The sequence below is a fragment of the Lissotriton helveticus genome, chromosome 9, assembly GCF_964261635.1.
Source record: "Lissotriton helveticus chromosome 9, aLisHel1.1, whole genome shotgun sequence".
Taxonomy (NCBI): domain Eukaryota; kingdom Metazoa; phylum Chordata; class Amphibia; order Caudata; family Salamandridae; genus Lissotriton; species Lissotriton helveticus.
The window spans coordinates 22,070,054-22,086,454 of record NC_136070.1 but is presented as its reverse complement, the minus strand read 5'-3'; the positions used below and the strand labels follow the sequence as shown (position 1 = coordinate 22,086,454).

Below are 16,401 nucleotides of genomic sequence, written 5' to 3'. Positions count from 1 at the left end.
GCTGGATCGTTGGGAGCTGGTTTATATTTTTTTCCTCGATCCTGGGGTTGAGAACTCTAGCACTGACAGGATCTTTAAAAACATGAGGTGCATGTTTGATGACCCCTTTTAACATAGGTAGAATGCTTGTTGATCTTTGTGACTGTGTGAAAGTCTCTAACAAAAAATCTTCCTCCTGTGGGTCTGAGTGTAATTCTACCCCATAATATTGTGCAGCTCTATTTATGAGCTGTGCGAACCCATGTTATCGTCTGGGGGATGGCCTAGATGGGTAGGAGTCTGGATCGGGGAGATATGGGACATCTGGTGGATTATCAAAATCCTCCCAAGGATCAGGTGGTGGGAGAATAGTGTCATATCCTCTTGTGGGTTTTCACCCCCCCTCTCCTTGAAGGTGATCATCATCTTGTGGTGTAGGTGAATATGGAAGCATTGGAGAGTGTGCTGGAGAAAGTGGTGTTGTGGGGATATTTGGAGGAGAAGGGTCTGGCTGGAGAAGTTTCCATGTCTCTTCTTTAAGGGTACCTTGGGTTCTTCTGGGGAGTCCAAAGGTCTCTTTAGATATGATCAGTTTTAGGGTCAATATAAAGGGCTTTTGTTTAGGATCCAGTGGATCTGGTTGAAATAGGTATTTTAAACCAGTAACCTTGTCCGGCACCAATGATTTTGGTTGTTTTGTTTTCCATACTGAAGCTTTAGGAGGGGTCTTAGTGTCTTTTTGCTTTGGAGGAACTGTGGAGTCGGAGGTCTTTTTTGGCTCCGAAGATTTGTGGTCTGGTTTCGGCTCAGAGGGTTTTTCCTGATGGTGTTTCGGTGCCAAATGTTTGGGTTTCGGTACCGGGGATGGTAGTTCGGTACAGATGCGTGTCTGGCTCGGTCCAGAGTCGCCTGAAGGCTGGTCTTTGGACTTGGGAGCCGAGCCCGAGAGCGGGGCGTCTGAAGTTGTGTCACGGTGTCAACCTGAGCCAGAAGGCGATGGTGTTACTGGAGCTTTATGTTTTTGAGAAGGCGTAAAGGTACACAGTTCGTTGACCTGGAGTAATCGTCTGATTTTCGGCTTGATTCGTCAGGCTTGGAGACACTGAGATCTGCATTGTCCGGTTCTTGTTCCTCTGGAACTTTGGGGCCTGCATCGAAGATGTTGTCCGGCACCGAGGTAGTGTATTGAGACATCACGTGACGTTGAGCCCGGCGATCACGTATGGTTTTCTTTGCTCGAAATGAAGCGCAGGTCGGGTAATCGATGTCCTTGTGTTCAAGAGAGAGGCAAAGGTTACAGACCTCGTGGAGATCAGTGTGTGGGAATTTGGCACCACAGGGGGCATTTTTTGAATGGAGTTCTTTCAATTAGCTGTAGGGCCTGATGGCGCAGATAGGCACAACGGCCCGCGTTGAAGTCCGGCATCGAAGGTGTCGAGATTTTGGTTAGATGCGCGCCCAAGAACGCGATCGAAAACAATACCGTCGAGCAGTGAAGGATTGCGCGTTGAAGGGGAATAGAATAAGATACCGAACCGCAGCAGTTTACATCCGAACCCGATGCCAGAAAAAAACTATCTGAAGATGTAGTCGATGCCCATGCACACTATCACCATAAGGAGGGGTCACCTATCTCGTGACTACAAAGACTTCTTCCACAAAAATAAAGTGCAAACATCCAAGCCCAACACCAGATCTATGCTAAAGTATACAATCTACAGCTCATATGCCTTGAACATAGGTATTGTCGCTAGGACGAAGGCTAGACACTTCTGAAGAAGCTCAACCCTTTAGGAAAGGCAACATATGGTGTAACAATGACATCCTAAATCTTGTGAGAAGATTACTCTGATGTGGAAGAGACAAAGGTTAAGAATGAATCCATCATAACGTCGCTAAGAGGCAATGAGATGAGCGTCTGCTGTGCTGAACTTGGTTAACTCCTTGGCGAGTCCCCTTTGATGTAATAAAGCTTTTTGCACATCTTTAACTACTGAGTGCGCAGGGAACAGATTAAGAGATCATACAAATAGGGATATCGCAATTCAAAGAAATTTGTTTTAAAGGAAAGCCACTGAAATCTACCACTGGATGCCAAGTTTGGATGATCCTGCATTAAATCACGATTTAAAGAAGTGGCAAGAATGGACACCACAGGCGCTAGGTCTACTTGATCTCTGAAATACTCGCGGGTGAGCTGGTTGAAGTAGGAAAAATGCAGAGAACTGTGGGGTAGCCCCAGAAGTCGTCTGCAAAGGCCAGTCTCTTCTATTTGTAGCTAGGACACATTTAAAATTAGTCAAACATAAATTAATATTGTGAAGTGAAGTGAAGGGGTTTTGTAGAGCGCGACTGCTGCCCGAGGGCGTCCAAGCGCTGATTAGAGAAGGAGGAGCCCTGGGGGGAAGGGGAGGAAGGACTAGGAGGGGAGCTAGTTTCTGAATAGGAATGTCTTCAGCTCTTTGCGAAAGGTCGAAAGAGTAGGGTTAGACCTTAGTGAAAGGGGAAGAGAATTCCATAGTCTAGCAGCGTTGAGCGTAAAGGACCTGCCTCCTGCTCTAGACCTATTAATTCTGGGTACTGCAGCAAGAAATGAGTTTGTGGATCGGAGAGATTTACCGGGACAATAAGGGGAAAGGAGTGAGTGGTTAATCTCCGGGCTAGCTCTATGAAAGGCTTGATGTGATATACATAGGGTTTTGAACTTTATTCTGTCCCTGACGGTGAGCTAGTGTAGAGATCGGATTCCTGCCTTAGCTGACTCTCTGCGAGGGATCTGGAGGAGAGTCCGAGCTGCACAGTTTTGTGTGCGCTGAAGTTTCTCCAGCACGTATTCAGGTGCTCCCAGGTATAGAGCATTGTTGACGTCCAGCCTGGACTGGATGAGGCCCTGAATAACGACCTGCTTAACTTCAAAGGGTAAAATCGGCAAGATCTTTCTCAGCATTCGGATAATCCCGAAATAGGTTGCTGCTGTTTTGGTTGCCTGGGTGTTGAAGGTGAGTGTTTTATCTAACCATACTCCTAGGCTTTTGATGTCCTCCTTTGGAGTTGGAGGTGGGCCTAAGCTTGCGGGACATAACTGGTCGCAGGTGATAAGAGTAGGGGGGGGCGAGCATCAATATCTCGGTCTTGTCACCGTTAAGTTTTAAGGATGATGATGTCATCCATTTTCTGATATCCTCCATGCAGGCTGCCAGGTTGGATAAGGGGAGCCCGCTGTTTTTCTGTGTCAGGGAGACCACCAGCTGGGTGTCGTCCGCATACGAGATGAATTTTGATACCGTATTTTTGGACGACCCCAGCCAGTGGCCTCATATACACATTAAACAGCGTAGGGCTCAGGGAGGAGCCTTGGGGTACACCACAGTTTAAGGGTCTGCTCGTGGAGCAGGAGTCGCCGCCGAAGACCTGAAAGGTTCTTCCGCTGAGAAAGGAACTCAGCCAATCGAGGGTGACTCCTGAGACTCCAAGATCGAATAGTCGAGACAACAGGGTTCTATGGCACACCGTGTCGAATGCGGCACTTAGATCGAGGAGGACCACTGCCACTGACCGCCTCGATCCAAGATCCTCCTGGATTCTTCCGTGACGGCTAGAAGAGCCGTTTCTGTGCCGTGTTTAGGGCGGAACCCTGTTTGGGTGGAGTCCAGTAAAAGGTTCTCCTCAAGATAGCTGGTGAGGTGGAGATTAATATACTTCTCCAGAATTTTGCTTGTCCACGGCAGCAGGGAGATTGGACGGTAATTGTTAGGGTCTGTGGGGTTGAGATTGTTTTTTTTTAGCAGTGCTCTCACCATTGTAGTACCTTATTTGTATTCAGCACATGACCGGAACTTTACTTCCCAGCTCAAGCCGTTTGGGATCCAGCACCAGAGCGTCAGTTTATAAAGCACAGACCCAGCTTTGGGAACAAGCTAAGGGATGTGCATTGCAACAGCCTAGGGGGAGGTAGGACTTGAGATGCAGAGTAAATTTGATTCAGTATGGTCCTTATACTGGCACAAATAGCTCTGACTGCACCAAGCATCTCTTACCCGTTAACACAAACTGACCTTCAAATGGTGTAGACGTCCATTCCCAAGAAATATGAATCTGTCACAGATCATTCAAACCAGCTAAATATTAACTTATACACGAGGGTATCCAACGACAGAGCTACAACTACACAAGGACTAATTAAACATACTCAACAGATAGAAAGAAATATAGACATGATTGGGCACTGGAGAACAGTAACCTAAAGGGGCTGTTAAAATACTGTCATCAAGAACAGTGTGACAACAGGCTTTGAATGTCAGCTTTGCTGGCATATTACCTCTGTTCTGGTTCAGATTCCTCCTCCTCCTGTTCCTCTCCAGAATCCTCATCTTCCTCAACCTCATCTTCCTCTTCTTGTTCCTCCTCTACTTCTTCATCCTCTTCCCCTTCATCGTCGTCCTCTTCCTCCTCCTCATCTTCCTCTTCATCATTGTCGCTCTCCATAGATGATCTCTGCCTAGACGATACTCTGTGGACACGAGCTTTGGGTCGGCATTCAGGACAGAACCAGTCTCCTTCAGGAACCCCCTGTACAACAGGGAAAGAATTACAGCAAGGCAAGCTGTCAGCAAGCTCAAGCACATGAGAATTCTGGGCAGGTGAGGCAGTGCCTCCTATTAGGATAAAGAGAATCATTTAAGCAGCAAAACAAAATGTCTGTACACCTCTCATAATAATAGACAAACTTTTTAATGGGTAGTCCTAGTCAGGCAATCAGAGATCAATCAATCATTTGTAAAGAGCAATACTTACCCATGAGGGTCTTAAGGAACTGAGGGGAGGGGTAGTGCTGCTACTGTTCGAAGAGCCAGGTCTTGAGGACTCTTCTGAAGGTCAGTAGATCTTGTGTCTGCCGTAGGCAGATGGGGAGGGTGGTCCATGTCTTGGCGGCGAGGTGGGAGAATGATCTGCTGCCGGCGGTCACTCTACAGATACGGGGGACAGTGGCGAGGGAGTGGCCAGCGGAGCGGAGCTGGCGGGTGGGGGTGTGGAGGCAGAGTCGGCTGTTGAGGTATGCTGGTCCGGTGTTGTGGAGTGCCTTGTTTCCGTGGGTGAGGAGCTTGAAGGTTATCCTCTTGTTGACAGGGAGCCAGTACAGGTCTCAGGTGGGGTGTGATGTGGCTGTGACGAGGGATGTCAAGGATCAGGCTGCGGGGGCGTTTGGATGCGTTGGAGCCGTTTCAGGAGTTTGGCCGAGGCTCTTGCGTAGAGGGCATTTCCGTAGTCCAGTCTGCTACTGACGAGGGCCTGGGTGACAGTCCTTCTCGTTTAGGTGGGAATCCATTTGTAGATGTGGCAGAGCATGCGGAGGGTGTTGAAACAGGAGGAAGAGACGGCGTTGACCTGCTTCGTCATGGAGAGGGTTGAGTCGAGGATGACCCCTAGGTTGTGTGCATGATCGGTGGGCGGTGGAGCGGTTCCTAGTGCGGTCGGCCACCAGGAGTAGTCCCAGGCTGAGGAAGTGGATCAGAGGATGAGGACCTCCGTCTTGTCAGAGTTAAGCTTCAGTCGGCGGTTTCTCATCCATTAGGCAACGGCCCTCATTCCTTCGTGGAGGTTGGTTTTGACGGTCAGGGGGGTCTTTGGTGAGGGAGAGGATCAGCTGAGTGTCGTCCGCGTAGGAGATTATGTTGAGGTTGTGCTGTCGGGCTACGTGTGCGAGCGGGGCCTTGTAAATGTTTAACAGCATTGGGCTGGGGGAGGATCCCTGGGGTACGCCACAGATGATCTCGGTGGCTTCGGAGCGGAAGGGGAGGCGAACGCTCTGTGTTCTGCCGGAGAGGAAGGAGGTGGTCCAGGCCAGGGCCTTCTCTTGGATCCCGGCGTCGTGGAGGCGTGTTCGTAGTGTGCGGTGGCAGACCGTGTTGAAGGCGGCTGACCGGTCCAGGAGGATGAGGGCCGCAGTTTGTCCGTTGTCTAGCAGAGTCCTGATGTCGTCGGTGGCGGCGATGAGGGCAGTTTCGGTGCTGTGGTTGCTGCGGAACCCGGACTGGGACGGGTCCAGGATGCTGTGTTCCTTGAGGAATCTGGTAAGTTGTTTGTTGACGGCCTTCTCGATGACCTTCGCCAGGAACGGGAGCATGGAGATGGGTCGGAAGTTCTTGAGGTCCTTGGGGTCCGCCTTGGGTTTCTTGAGTGAGGCGTTGATCTTGGCGTGCTTCCAGCTCTCCGGGAAGGTTGCTGTCTTGAAGGAGATGTTGATGGCTTTCCGGAGATGGGGTGCGATGGTGGTGCTGGCTTTGTTGAAGATGTGGTTTGGGCATTGGTCTGACGGGGATCCGGAGTAACTGAGTTCATGATCTTGATGGTGTCGTCGTCGTTAATGTTGGTCCAGGAGGTCGGGCGGTTGGTGGTGATCGTGGATCTCCGTGGTTGTCGCGGCGTCGAAGCTGTCGTGGATGTCTCGCTCGCGATCTTGCGGTGGAAGAAGGTGGGAAGCGAGTCGCACAGGTCTTGAAGGTGGGATGTCGGTGTTGGAGCTGGGGTTGGAGAGTTCCTTTACGATGTTTAATAGCTCTTTGCTGTTGTGTGCGTTGTTGTCTAGGCGGTCTTTGAAGGAGGCCCGTTTGGCGGATCTGATGAGGTGATGGTGTCTGCAGGTGGGGTTCTTGTGGCTGCGTAGCTTTCCGGTGTTCGTTCACGGATCCACCTCTCTTCCTCTGTAGCTTTTGGCAGGTTTGCTTGGAGGTCCAGAAGTCTTCAGAGAACCAGCTTGCTTTCTTTCTGGTGTGGCTGTCGGAGGGTTTCTTGAGCAGGGCAAGGGTGTTGGAGCAGTTATTGATCCACTGAGGTTGCGGGCGGCATCGGTTCTGCGGGTGGGCTCCGGGTGAGGGTGGTGGTTAGCTGGTCCTCAAGCACTGCATGTGGCTACACGTGACTGATTAACACAGCAGGATGTGTTACTACCTCTACATCTATAACTAGGACTTTGTGAGAAAGTGCCCTCTTTCTGCATGGGTGCCCCCACTTTTTGCTGAACTGCTGATGTATTTTGAGTGTGCTCTGGGCTCCTGCCAATCAGGTACCCAGGGCCTATGTTGTTTCTCTAAAACTGCATTGAAAACCAGACCCAATTGGCATCTCTGGCCACAGGTCAGCCCCTCGTAAATGGTACCCCTGGTACCCAGGGCACTGTGACCAGGGAAAGCCTCTGAGGGCTGCAGCACTTATTGTGCCACCCTTAGAGGTCCTGTACCCCGACACTCACACAATGCCTTTGCAGGCTGCGTGTCTTGGTGCAGAACAAAGTGAAGAGTCAACATGCCTGTGTGCCATGCCTACAACCCACTGCCCTATCATAGATCAGGCCCCCCTCTAGCTGGGTGCACTAAACCAGTGGTGAGGGTACAGGTGCATGGGCCCTGTATCCCTACAGTTTCTAAGTCCATTCTTAGACATTGTAAGTGCAGTGCTGCCGTTAAGAGTATATGGTGCTGGGAGTTTGTCATTACGAACTCCACAGCACCGGAATGGCTACACTGAAAACTGATGCCAGTGTGGGATTTAATGAAAAATGCACACAGAGGGCATCTCTGAGATGCCCCTTAAAACGACCCACTCTAGAAAGCTGGCTCTATATGTACTATACCAAAGTGAGGTATAGTGTGCACAGAGTCCAGTGGATCCTCAAAGGTAGGCAGAGGTAAATTTAGATAGCTCCTTACTCTCCACCTGTGATAGTGTGGTCGAGCAGGAAGGCTTTATCAAAGGACAGTGTTAAGCATGTGTTGTACACATTCAGTCAGAAAATGATTTCACACACAAAGACTGACCTTTAGACCAATTGTTTTTGTCAAAAAATATTTTTAGTTATTTTATATCCTAGAACCAAGCAAGCCTGGCACAGTGATACTCAGTTGTAATACAGTTTGGATTGTAATTCTATATGCACTTTGTTTTGACTTACAGTATGGTCACTAAGCAATGCAATGCTTTGTAAATACATTACATATACTTTGAATGGGCTTTTTAGTAAAATTACAGGTGTTACTTTTGAGATTACTTTTCTTACACAATGTAGTATACCTGGGTACTACACTGGGACACTTCCTGTTTAAGTAAAATCGTTTTTGTTAGTACAATTTAGGTTTTCAAACTCAATACACTTAGAAACTTTTCCAAGAAAAACAATGTTATTCTATGGAGGACAATAGTGTTATCGGTTTTAAGGTATTAAGATACGCATTCAGTAGTGGGAGTTGAAGTTCTGGGGGTAGACAATATGTGCGGCAGTCCTTAGAGGCCTTCCCTGGTCACAGCGCCCTGGGTACCTACGGTACTTTTTACAAGGGACTGACCTGTGGCTAAAGAGTGCCAATTGTGTTTTGTATTTAATGCAGTTTAGTAAAACATAGGCCCTGGGTACCTGTTTGGCAGGAACCCAGAGCACACTCAGTCAAAGTACATCAGCAATTTAGCAAAAAGTGGGGGCAACCATGCACAAAGAGGGCACTTTCTTACACCAGTCAGACAAGGAAGTTGTTCTATGGAGAGGTTAGAGCTTTACTAGACTCTTGTAAAGTTACATCCTGTTTACATTTCACTTTAAGAATCACTGGCACAAACCTTGAGCTTGGGCCTCACACAGTATGTGTGGTACCCTCGGTCACAGATGTCACATAACACCATGCACTCCGCATCTCCTTTCCTGCGGCACACCCTGCACCGTGTGTTCAGGATGGATTTGGCCCAGATAATGCTGCGCTCCAGCGTGGAGAGATGAAGAAAGATTTGGGACATACTGCCAGACGTGATGAGAGATTCCCTCCAGCGGTCCAGGACAGTCCGACACAATCGCCCATTGTCGCTAGCATCTAAGGCAAAGAAGAAAATGACAGCAGTATGTGATTTGGCTATGGGCCATATTCACAAATTGATGTCCACTACTATTTTTTCTGAACAATATTCCTTCTTGCAAATAAATCTGAGCTCCTGACTAAAACTCACCAATGCTATTCTACACCCAGCCGTACAGCTGTCTGCACTGAAATGGAATTTATAAGCAAACACCTGGCAGAGTAGACCAAGAGGAGCAACAGAAAACAGATTTGCTGAGAGGCCTATACAGACTACAGTGGGCAGTACTACATTGTTAACACAGGGGCAGGTAAACCCTACTTCTGGATGAGCTTGCTATTAAAAAAAAACATTTGGACTCACCCTCACACTATCCACTTTGTTGGCACTAATTTAGAACAGCTTCAATGAAAATTAGAAATTTAAATGGAGTGGGAATAAGCAGGCAGGCTGCGGTCTTTCTCTGACCACCAGTTCTGCCCATCTGCAGCCAGTCAGATTTGATTCAAATGGGAAAGAGTAGACATCTGATGTGTTGGATAATCTGGCTTGTGCGAACATAGGTTTGTTCTATACAGTAGTCATTTAAAACAGCCATCTAGGTTGTACTAGACTGTGGTCTGCACACACCTCTGCCCAAGAGATACACATTGCCTTAAACTCACCATCTCGTTCACTGGACTGATCTTCATCTTTTTTTTTCTTGTCATCTTTTCTTTTTTTGTCTCCTTTTTGGTCCTTTTTACTATCTTCTACATCACCTAAATTCAAACCAAAAACAAACAGCTCTTTAGAGAATAGCTTGTAAAAAGAGGTGGAGAGTTAAGCACATTCGAGGAAAATTAAGACCGCCTGTTCACACTGACCTTACTAAATCATGCCCTGTGGCATATCAAAAGACTGCACCACTAAACTCACCAGAATACACCCACAGCACTTGACCACAAAAAAACATCAGAATATCTACACTTCAGCCAGGAGAACCAGGTCCATAATTCTCATCCAACCCACTGTAAAAGAGCATTTATACATGCTACATGACAATCCTGTTGGCAACCTGCTGGGCTACTGAACCCAGATTGTGCCACTTAGGACTATTTAAGGTCTCTCCCAGTGAACCCAACCCAGTTCTCTATAACCCTGCACCTACGTTTCGAATAAGAAATAAATAATGTGCATTTCTCAAGACCAGTCCCTTCTCTCCGGAAGTCGTCCTGGACAGAAAGCCCAAGGGCTCAGGTGAACTTGCTCTAACGGCACATACCCAGCGGTGGCTTCAAGAAACGTCGCTCAACACCCTGTTCGATTTGCAGCAGCGCCAGAGCCAGGTAGTGCACAGTGTTGTTGGTGAGCTGAGGTGTGTTGCTGGAGCCAGTGCTCTGGCCTTCAGTCTTCAACTCCGAGACTCTGGGTTTGAGAGATTGAAAAATATATATTATCGTCAAGATCATAGAAAAGTTTGTTTATATTAACTATTCCACGAAGGTAAATCAAACTATATAAACCACATTTATAGCTGTTCTGAGGGACCCATTTATCAACTGATTCAGGGAAGGCAAAACTGTCTACAGCACTTTCTTAAATTGATCTGGTTTAAGTGGGTCGACAGGAGATCCTGACTTGATCTTATAGCAGAAAGTTGATCAACCGTGATGGGCAGAAAAGTGTGGAGGGTGTTTACCAGCCGGCACAATCCTAAGTTTATTTGTCTGAAAACGCGCAGTTCCTACTGTTCATTGGAAACTACACGACATCGAATTATCTAAATGGGGGACACACAGGGGCCTCACACATAAGGTGAGGGGCTACCACCCCTAGATATTTTTTGAAGATCTCTAGGGCACTGGTACCCCCGAAAAGCAACACCTTGAATTGGTAGTGCTGACTACTTAACACAAAATGGAGGTAGCGCCCATGAGCAGAGTGGATGGGTATGCAAGAGTAGCCGTCCTTTGCATCTAGCACCATCATGAAGTCACATTGTTAAAGAAGGCAGATAACTTGCAGAGTTGAGAAATGGAAATGCTCAGAGTATGTATTTGTTGGGAGGCCTGAGATAAAAAAGTGCCTTGTGAGAGATCCTTTTTGGGGATGAGTAAGAATAGGGAGTAAACTCCCTTGTCCTGATGTTGATTGGGCACTGGCTCTATTGAGAGGAACTGTACAGACTGCTAAGATTGGAGGAATCACTCAACATCGAGTGAGTTAAAAGACTGCTTTGAACAAAGAACTTGTGTAGGAAGCTGGCTCTGTATATACTATACCAAAGTGAGGTATAGTGTGCACAGACTCCAGTGGATCCCCAGAGGTATGGCAGAGGCTAAAGTAGATAATGCCTCACTCTTTTGTGGTAGTGTGGGCGAGCCGTCAGGGTCATCAGAGGGTAGTGTTAAGCATTTGTTGTACACATTCAGGAAAGAAATGTCATGCACTCAGACTGAATACAGACCAATTATTTGTTAACCCTATCCGTGCTGATGACGGAACCGCTCCATCATCAGCCGCGGTGGCGCTGTGCTGATGACGGAGCGGTTCCGTCATGGCCCGCCAGACGCGCCGCTTTCTATTAAGTGGGCGGGGCCATGACGGAACCGCTCCGTCACGAGCACAGCTCAACCGCAGCTGGTGACGGAGTGGTTCCGTCACCAGCATGCGCCCGCCGCGCGGCCCCCCCGCCCCCTTAGCACTGCGGCGGAATAGCAGCCGCAGCGATGTGGTTAAAAAAGCTATTTTGTTTTGTTTCTAGAAACAAGATGTACTTGGTAGCAGGTAAGTTATATTTGTCATACAATGTTACTTTTCAAAAGAGTGAGCACTGATTTGGTAGGAACATTATGATGAATTTTGCAGTTGAGAAAATGGCTTGTAATCTATTCAAAAACACTTGTAATTACTTATTACTTTGTAATTACATTACTAGTTTGGCATGAAAAAATCATGAAAGTCCATCAGCAAACAGGCTAACTCTTTTAAAGGCATTACGTTACTTTTTTTGCAGTACAATACAGCTCAACACTTAAGATTTTGCAGAGGAAACCCACCATACAATCCTATGGATAAAAACGAAGTGTAAAGTTTAAAGGTAAGTAAATGGTTTTAGGAATGGATTTTTGGGGGGGTTGAACCAAGGTTCCATTTGGCACTCAAGGGGCACCACCAGCGGCACTAGGGTGGCTGGGTGCCCCGTGGGCACCTCAGTTGGGGCGGCTCATGGGCAGGCCACTTGGTCTTGGGAGTCGAGCTTCTGAGGTTACGGTCAGGGCAAAGGGGGGTCCCAGGTTGGCACCAAGTCCGCACCACCAGCGGTGCAGGGACAACCAGGTGCAGGGTGCTTAGATGGTGTGGGGAGCCCAATGCAATCCTACCGAGGTTGCTGGTTTGGTTTCGGCTACAGGCTTGGCCCAGGAAGTCTACCTGGACTAACCAACAGCTGGGCAGGTAAGTAGAGATGTCCTTTGATGCCAGGAGGCTTCGGGATCTGGTCACTAGGATGCAAGGTTGGAGAGACTGCAGGGGTGCCTTTTGAAGTCCGGAATCTGCGTACTGGTCCGGTTGTGGTGGAGGGGGTCGTTGTTTAGAAGCTGCAGGTGTCAACACAGAACGTTGGAGGCAACACCCCTTGATGGTTTGGAGGTCAGAACCGCTGCTGGGGGACCACTTCAGGATGGATGGACCCTCAGGACACGGGTCGTGGACGATGGGTGCAGAGTTAAGTCCTGGAGCAGGAATTCTTGGTCCCACAGGGGCCAATCTTCTGTGGACAGGGCGCTGTCCCCCAGAGTCTCAAGTGTTTATTGAAGTGGGGTCAGTGCTCCCCAAATCTGGAGGTCGCTTATCCTTTTGGAGCCGTTCTTTTCTTCGGAGGTGCAGGCAGGCCAGTAGGGCTGGGGTCAAGTCAGTTGGGCCTGTAGTCTTCACTGCTGTGACGTCTTTGGGATCCCAATCTTCATAGGTCATCAAGAATTGATGGGTGCCTGCCATCTACAAGATGGCATGGCTTCACTTCGCCGTTGGTGGTAGTATCCAAGATTTGGAGATCGAGTCCCGGAGTATGCCAACCTATACGCCGAGTCCCTCTATTCAGATAGTTTGGTGCCTCTGACAATTTATTTTTCCTTTCAGTGAATGCCTAGATGGTGGATCTGCTGGTTGTTTTTGTGGTGGTGGTTGCTGTTAGTAGATCCCCTCCCTTAGTTTTTTTGCAGCACGATCCATGAACCTTACTAGCGCACAGTTTAGGTTGGTGTTCGGTGGCTCAAAGCAGGCTAGTACTGCGGATCTGCACGATCTGACCTCGTTGATTATCCAGCCTCCCCGTAAAAGGGACCTTCTTTCCTTTAGCAACCTTGGACACAGGCAGATGTGTGTTATGTCTTCCCTGTGGTTGCCACAAAGCCGACAGTGTTGCTGGACTTGTTCTCTTTTCCATTTGGGGAGGTGGCAGGACAGGTTGATCACACCCAATCTTAGTTTTAAGAAGCAAAGTTAGGTGTGCGCGGTGAACGGCAAAATTAGGTACCCCAGAGGCGCCAGCTGGTCGTAAGTCTTAAGAGTCATCCAACCGTGGCTTCTTCTTGCGAGACTTGCCTTGTCCTTTAGTGAAGAGTTTTTTTGCGCTTATTTTTCCTAGCCTTTTACATTCGTTATGACTGACTTGTAAGTCCCAAACTTTGTTCAGGCTTAAAGTTTTTAGTCCTCTCGCCCAATAATCGTACCCTGCCCGCCAGCGTTTCATGTGCAGGTTTGACCATAGGTGTTGCGCTAAGCTGCCTTCTTTTGACGACCTCAGTTTGTGGTAGCACATTAAGAAGCTCATCAATCTGGCCAGTGATTGGTTACAGATGCCCAGTTCCAGCCTGATTTGGGCAGGTGATGTATGTGTTGGTAACTCGAACACTGTTCTGAAGATTTTCGCAATGATTTTATCTAATTGGCCACTGTCAAGACCTTTTAGCACCGCGCTTCCGTAGGTTAGTGTAGGAATGACTCTTGCCTGTGCTGCCTGCAATGTAGGGGCGAATGTAGGGCCAAATAGCTTCTTAAGAATAGAACTGAGTGCAAATGCTAGTGCTACGCCCTTCCTTCTTTGCTCTTATAGCTGGGTTTTGTATCTACCGTTGTTATCAAAGAGAACTCCTAGGTACTTATGGCACTTTGATTCTACAATACTTTCGCAATTTAGGACCCATGCCAGCTTCTGGGGCCTTCCTGGACGGACCGCCAAGATTTTCGTTTTCTTATTGTTTATCTGAAGCTCGTTCTTTTATGAATATGCGGCAGTAGCGTCCATAAGTCTTTGTAGGCCAATATTTGTGTTGCTTAGGAGAACTACGTCATCGGCGTATAGGAGGTTTGACAGCTGAAAGCTGGCTAGTTTAGGAGCATGAGAGTTTACCTTATTTAGGGCTTCCGGGAAGTCTGATAAACATAGATTAAAAAGTGTGGGGGCCAGGACAAAACCTTGTTTTAGTCCTTTAGTTGTTGCGATCGGGCGTGATAGTCTGGAGCCATCCCCGATCTTGATCCTGACCCATGTGTCCCGGTGCAGTAGCTGTATGGCTCTTAGAAGACCATTTGGGATATTCAATCTGGTAAGCTTCTGCCAGAGCTTGGCCCTGTTGACGTTGTCAAATGCAGCTTTATAGTCTATAAATTCCATGTAGAACGGACTGGAGCTGGTTGCCGCCTGGTCTATCAAGCAGGAGAGTGTCAAGAGATTAACCGAGGTACCTGTGTCACTTGTGAAGCCAGTTTGGTTCGGAGGGATTACTGAATGTTCGTTGGCCCATGCCCGAAGTGAGTTGAGCAGAGTCCCGGCGAAGTACTTCGCTTCATTGTCGATAAGGGCGACCAAACGGTAATTCCCTGGTTATTTTTTATCCCCACCTTTGAATATTGGCGCAAGAATTGAACCTTGCCAAGAGGGTGGAATGATCTTTTGTAAGACGGAGGTAAAGAGTGGAGTTAACTTAGAAGCCCAGAAGGCCGAATCCTCCTTAAACAAAGCTGGAGGGATGCCTCCTGGGCCTGGAGCTCCATCTTTCCGGCCCTTCTTAATCTGTTTTTCAATTTGGGCCTCCGGGACTAGACTTGGTTCGCTGCTGCTTGGATGATTTGGTCTCACTGATTGATTTTCAGGTAATTGGTCTTGGAAGGGAGACTCTACCATGGTTAGCATTTTAATTGATCGCTCTAGGGGCATGTTCGTCACTTTTGGAGTTTTATGGCCCTCTTCTCCGGGTTGCTGATCAACGGTGTTTTCGTGGTGATCATTGAAGTGGATGTTTAGAAAAGAATACCACTCAGACTCCAGTATGTTTGATTAAGCGACTTTCCGAACATTCCCTCCAAGACTACTGATGGTACGCAGAACCTCGCAGAACTGTTTGACTTTATGTCTTTATGTCATTTAGCCCAGAAAGAATTCCAGTGAGACCGGCGATGTTCCCTTTTTAATATCTTCAGGCGTTTGCGGGCTTCTCTCAATACAACTATTTTTGGAGGGTGCATTGGCTTCATTTTTAATTCCCGCCATAGCCGGTTCATAGTTCTTTTTGCTGATCGTATCCCTGGATTCCCAGAGGTCGAGTGATTCAACCCATTTGATTTTGCGTACGTTATTGGTTTTGCGTGTGTCTGTCAATTTTGATGCAAATGTCGTCCAGTTAGCAATGTAATCCTTGGTTGTCCTACTGGTGCTCTCAAAAATTTGTTTTGCCTCCATTGTTACCTGCTTTACATTATTAACCGAGTACTTGATTAGTTTTAAATTGATCGTACAGCTTTTGAACGCTTGAGCCCGTGCCTCTGCATGTTTTATTAGACTAGTGCTGAGCGATATTTCTTCAGGGCTGTGGTCACTTTCTGTTCGGTTACCGAATCCGAACCCTACCATTTGATGCAGGAGAGAAAGGCTAACAAAGGTGTAATCAATTAAGGATGTACCATTTTTCAATAAGTATGAGAGGCCGGGTTGCTTGTCAGGATGAAAGCGCCCGTTGAGGGCTCTAAGACCTAGATGTTCCATGTTTCTTTGTACAGAGCGGCCCTTCCGGTCTTCCTTGTGCCATCCGGGAAGGTCCTGCGGTGGTATAACCCAGACGCTTTCCTGTATTTTGGTAACCTCGTTTTTCATTAGCCACATGTTGAAGTCGCCAGATAGAATTATGTCTGTGTTCGAGAGACCAGATTTCTTCCTTCGCACTAACTCAGTCACCTCATCTGAGAAGGATTGCCTGGACACTGAGTTTGGGCGAACATAGGCATTCATTAGAGTGATCGACCTGGACTGGCATTTGTTTGTACTAAATGAGATTCCTACCGACTGGAGTAAATGGGAAGGGCTCACAAGGTCCCAAGAAGTGATTGCGTTTATCGATATATAAATTACTAGGCCGCCACTGCCTCTTCCTGAAGATTTAAGTTTCAGGGCTGGGATGTAATGTGTTTTGTACCCTTCTATGTGTTGTGCTCCATGAACTATGTCTCTTGAAGTAGTATTATCTCAAATGATCGCAAGTAGGAGATTATTGCTGTGTCCCCCAATTTACTTGATAACCCATTAATGTTCCAAGAGCAGATCCT

At 47.7% G+C, this 16,401-nt stretch overlaps 1 protein-coding gene across 1 annotated transcript in view; it reads right to left on the bottom strand.

Moving 5' to 3' along the window:
• The window catches only part of BAZ1A (bromodomain adjacent to zinc finger domain 1A), a 296,099-nt gene that overhangs the window by 29,917 nt on the left and 249,781 nt on the right, over window positions 1-16,401 (bottom strand). The window contains exons 20-23 of the mRNA XM_078659379.1: window positions 10,082-10,224; window positions 9,483-9,578; window positions 8,587-8,834; window positions 4,298-4,548 (exon numbers count right to left, since the gene is read on the bottom strand). Coding sequence (XP_078515505.1) covers window positions 4,298-4,548; window positions 8,587-8,834; window positions 9,483-9,578; window positions 10,082-10,224 — 738 coding nt within the window. The remainder of the gene's footprint in view (window positions 1-4,297; window positions 4,549-8,586; window positions 8,835-9,482; window positions 9,579-10,081; window positions 10,225-16,401) is intronic.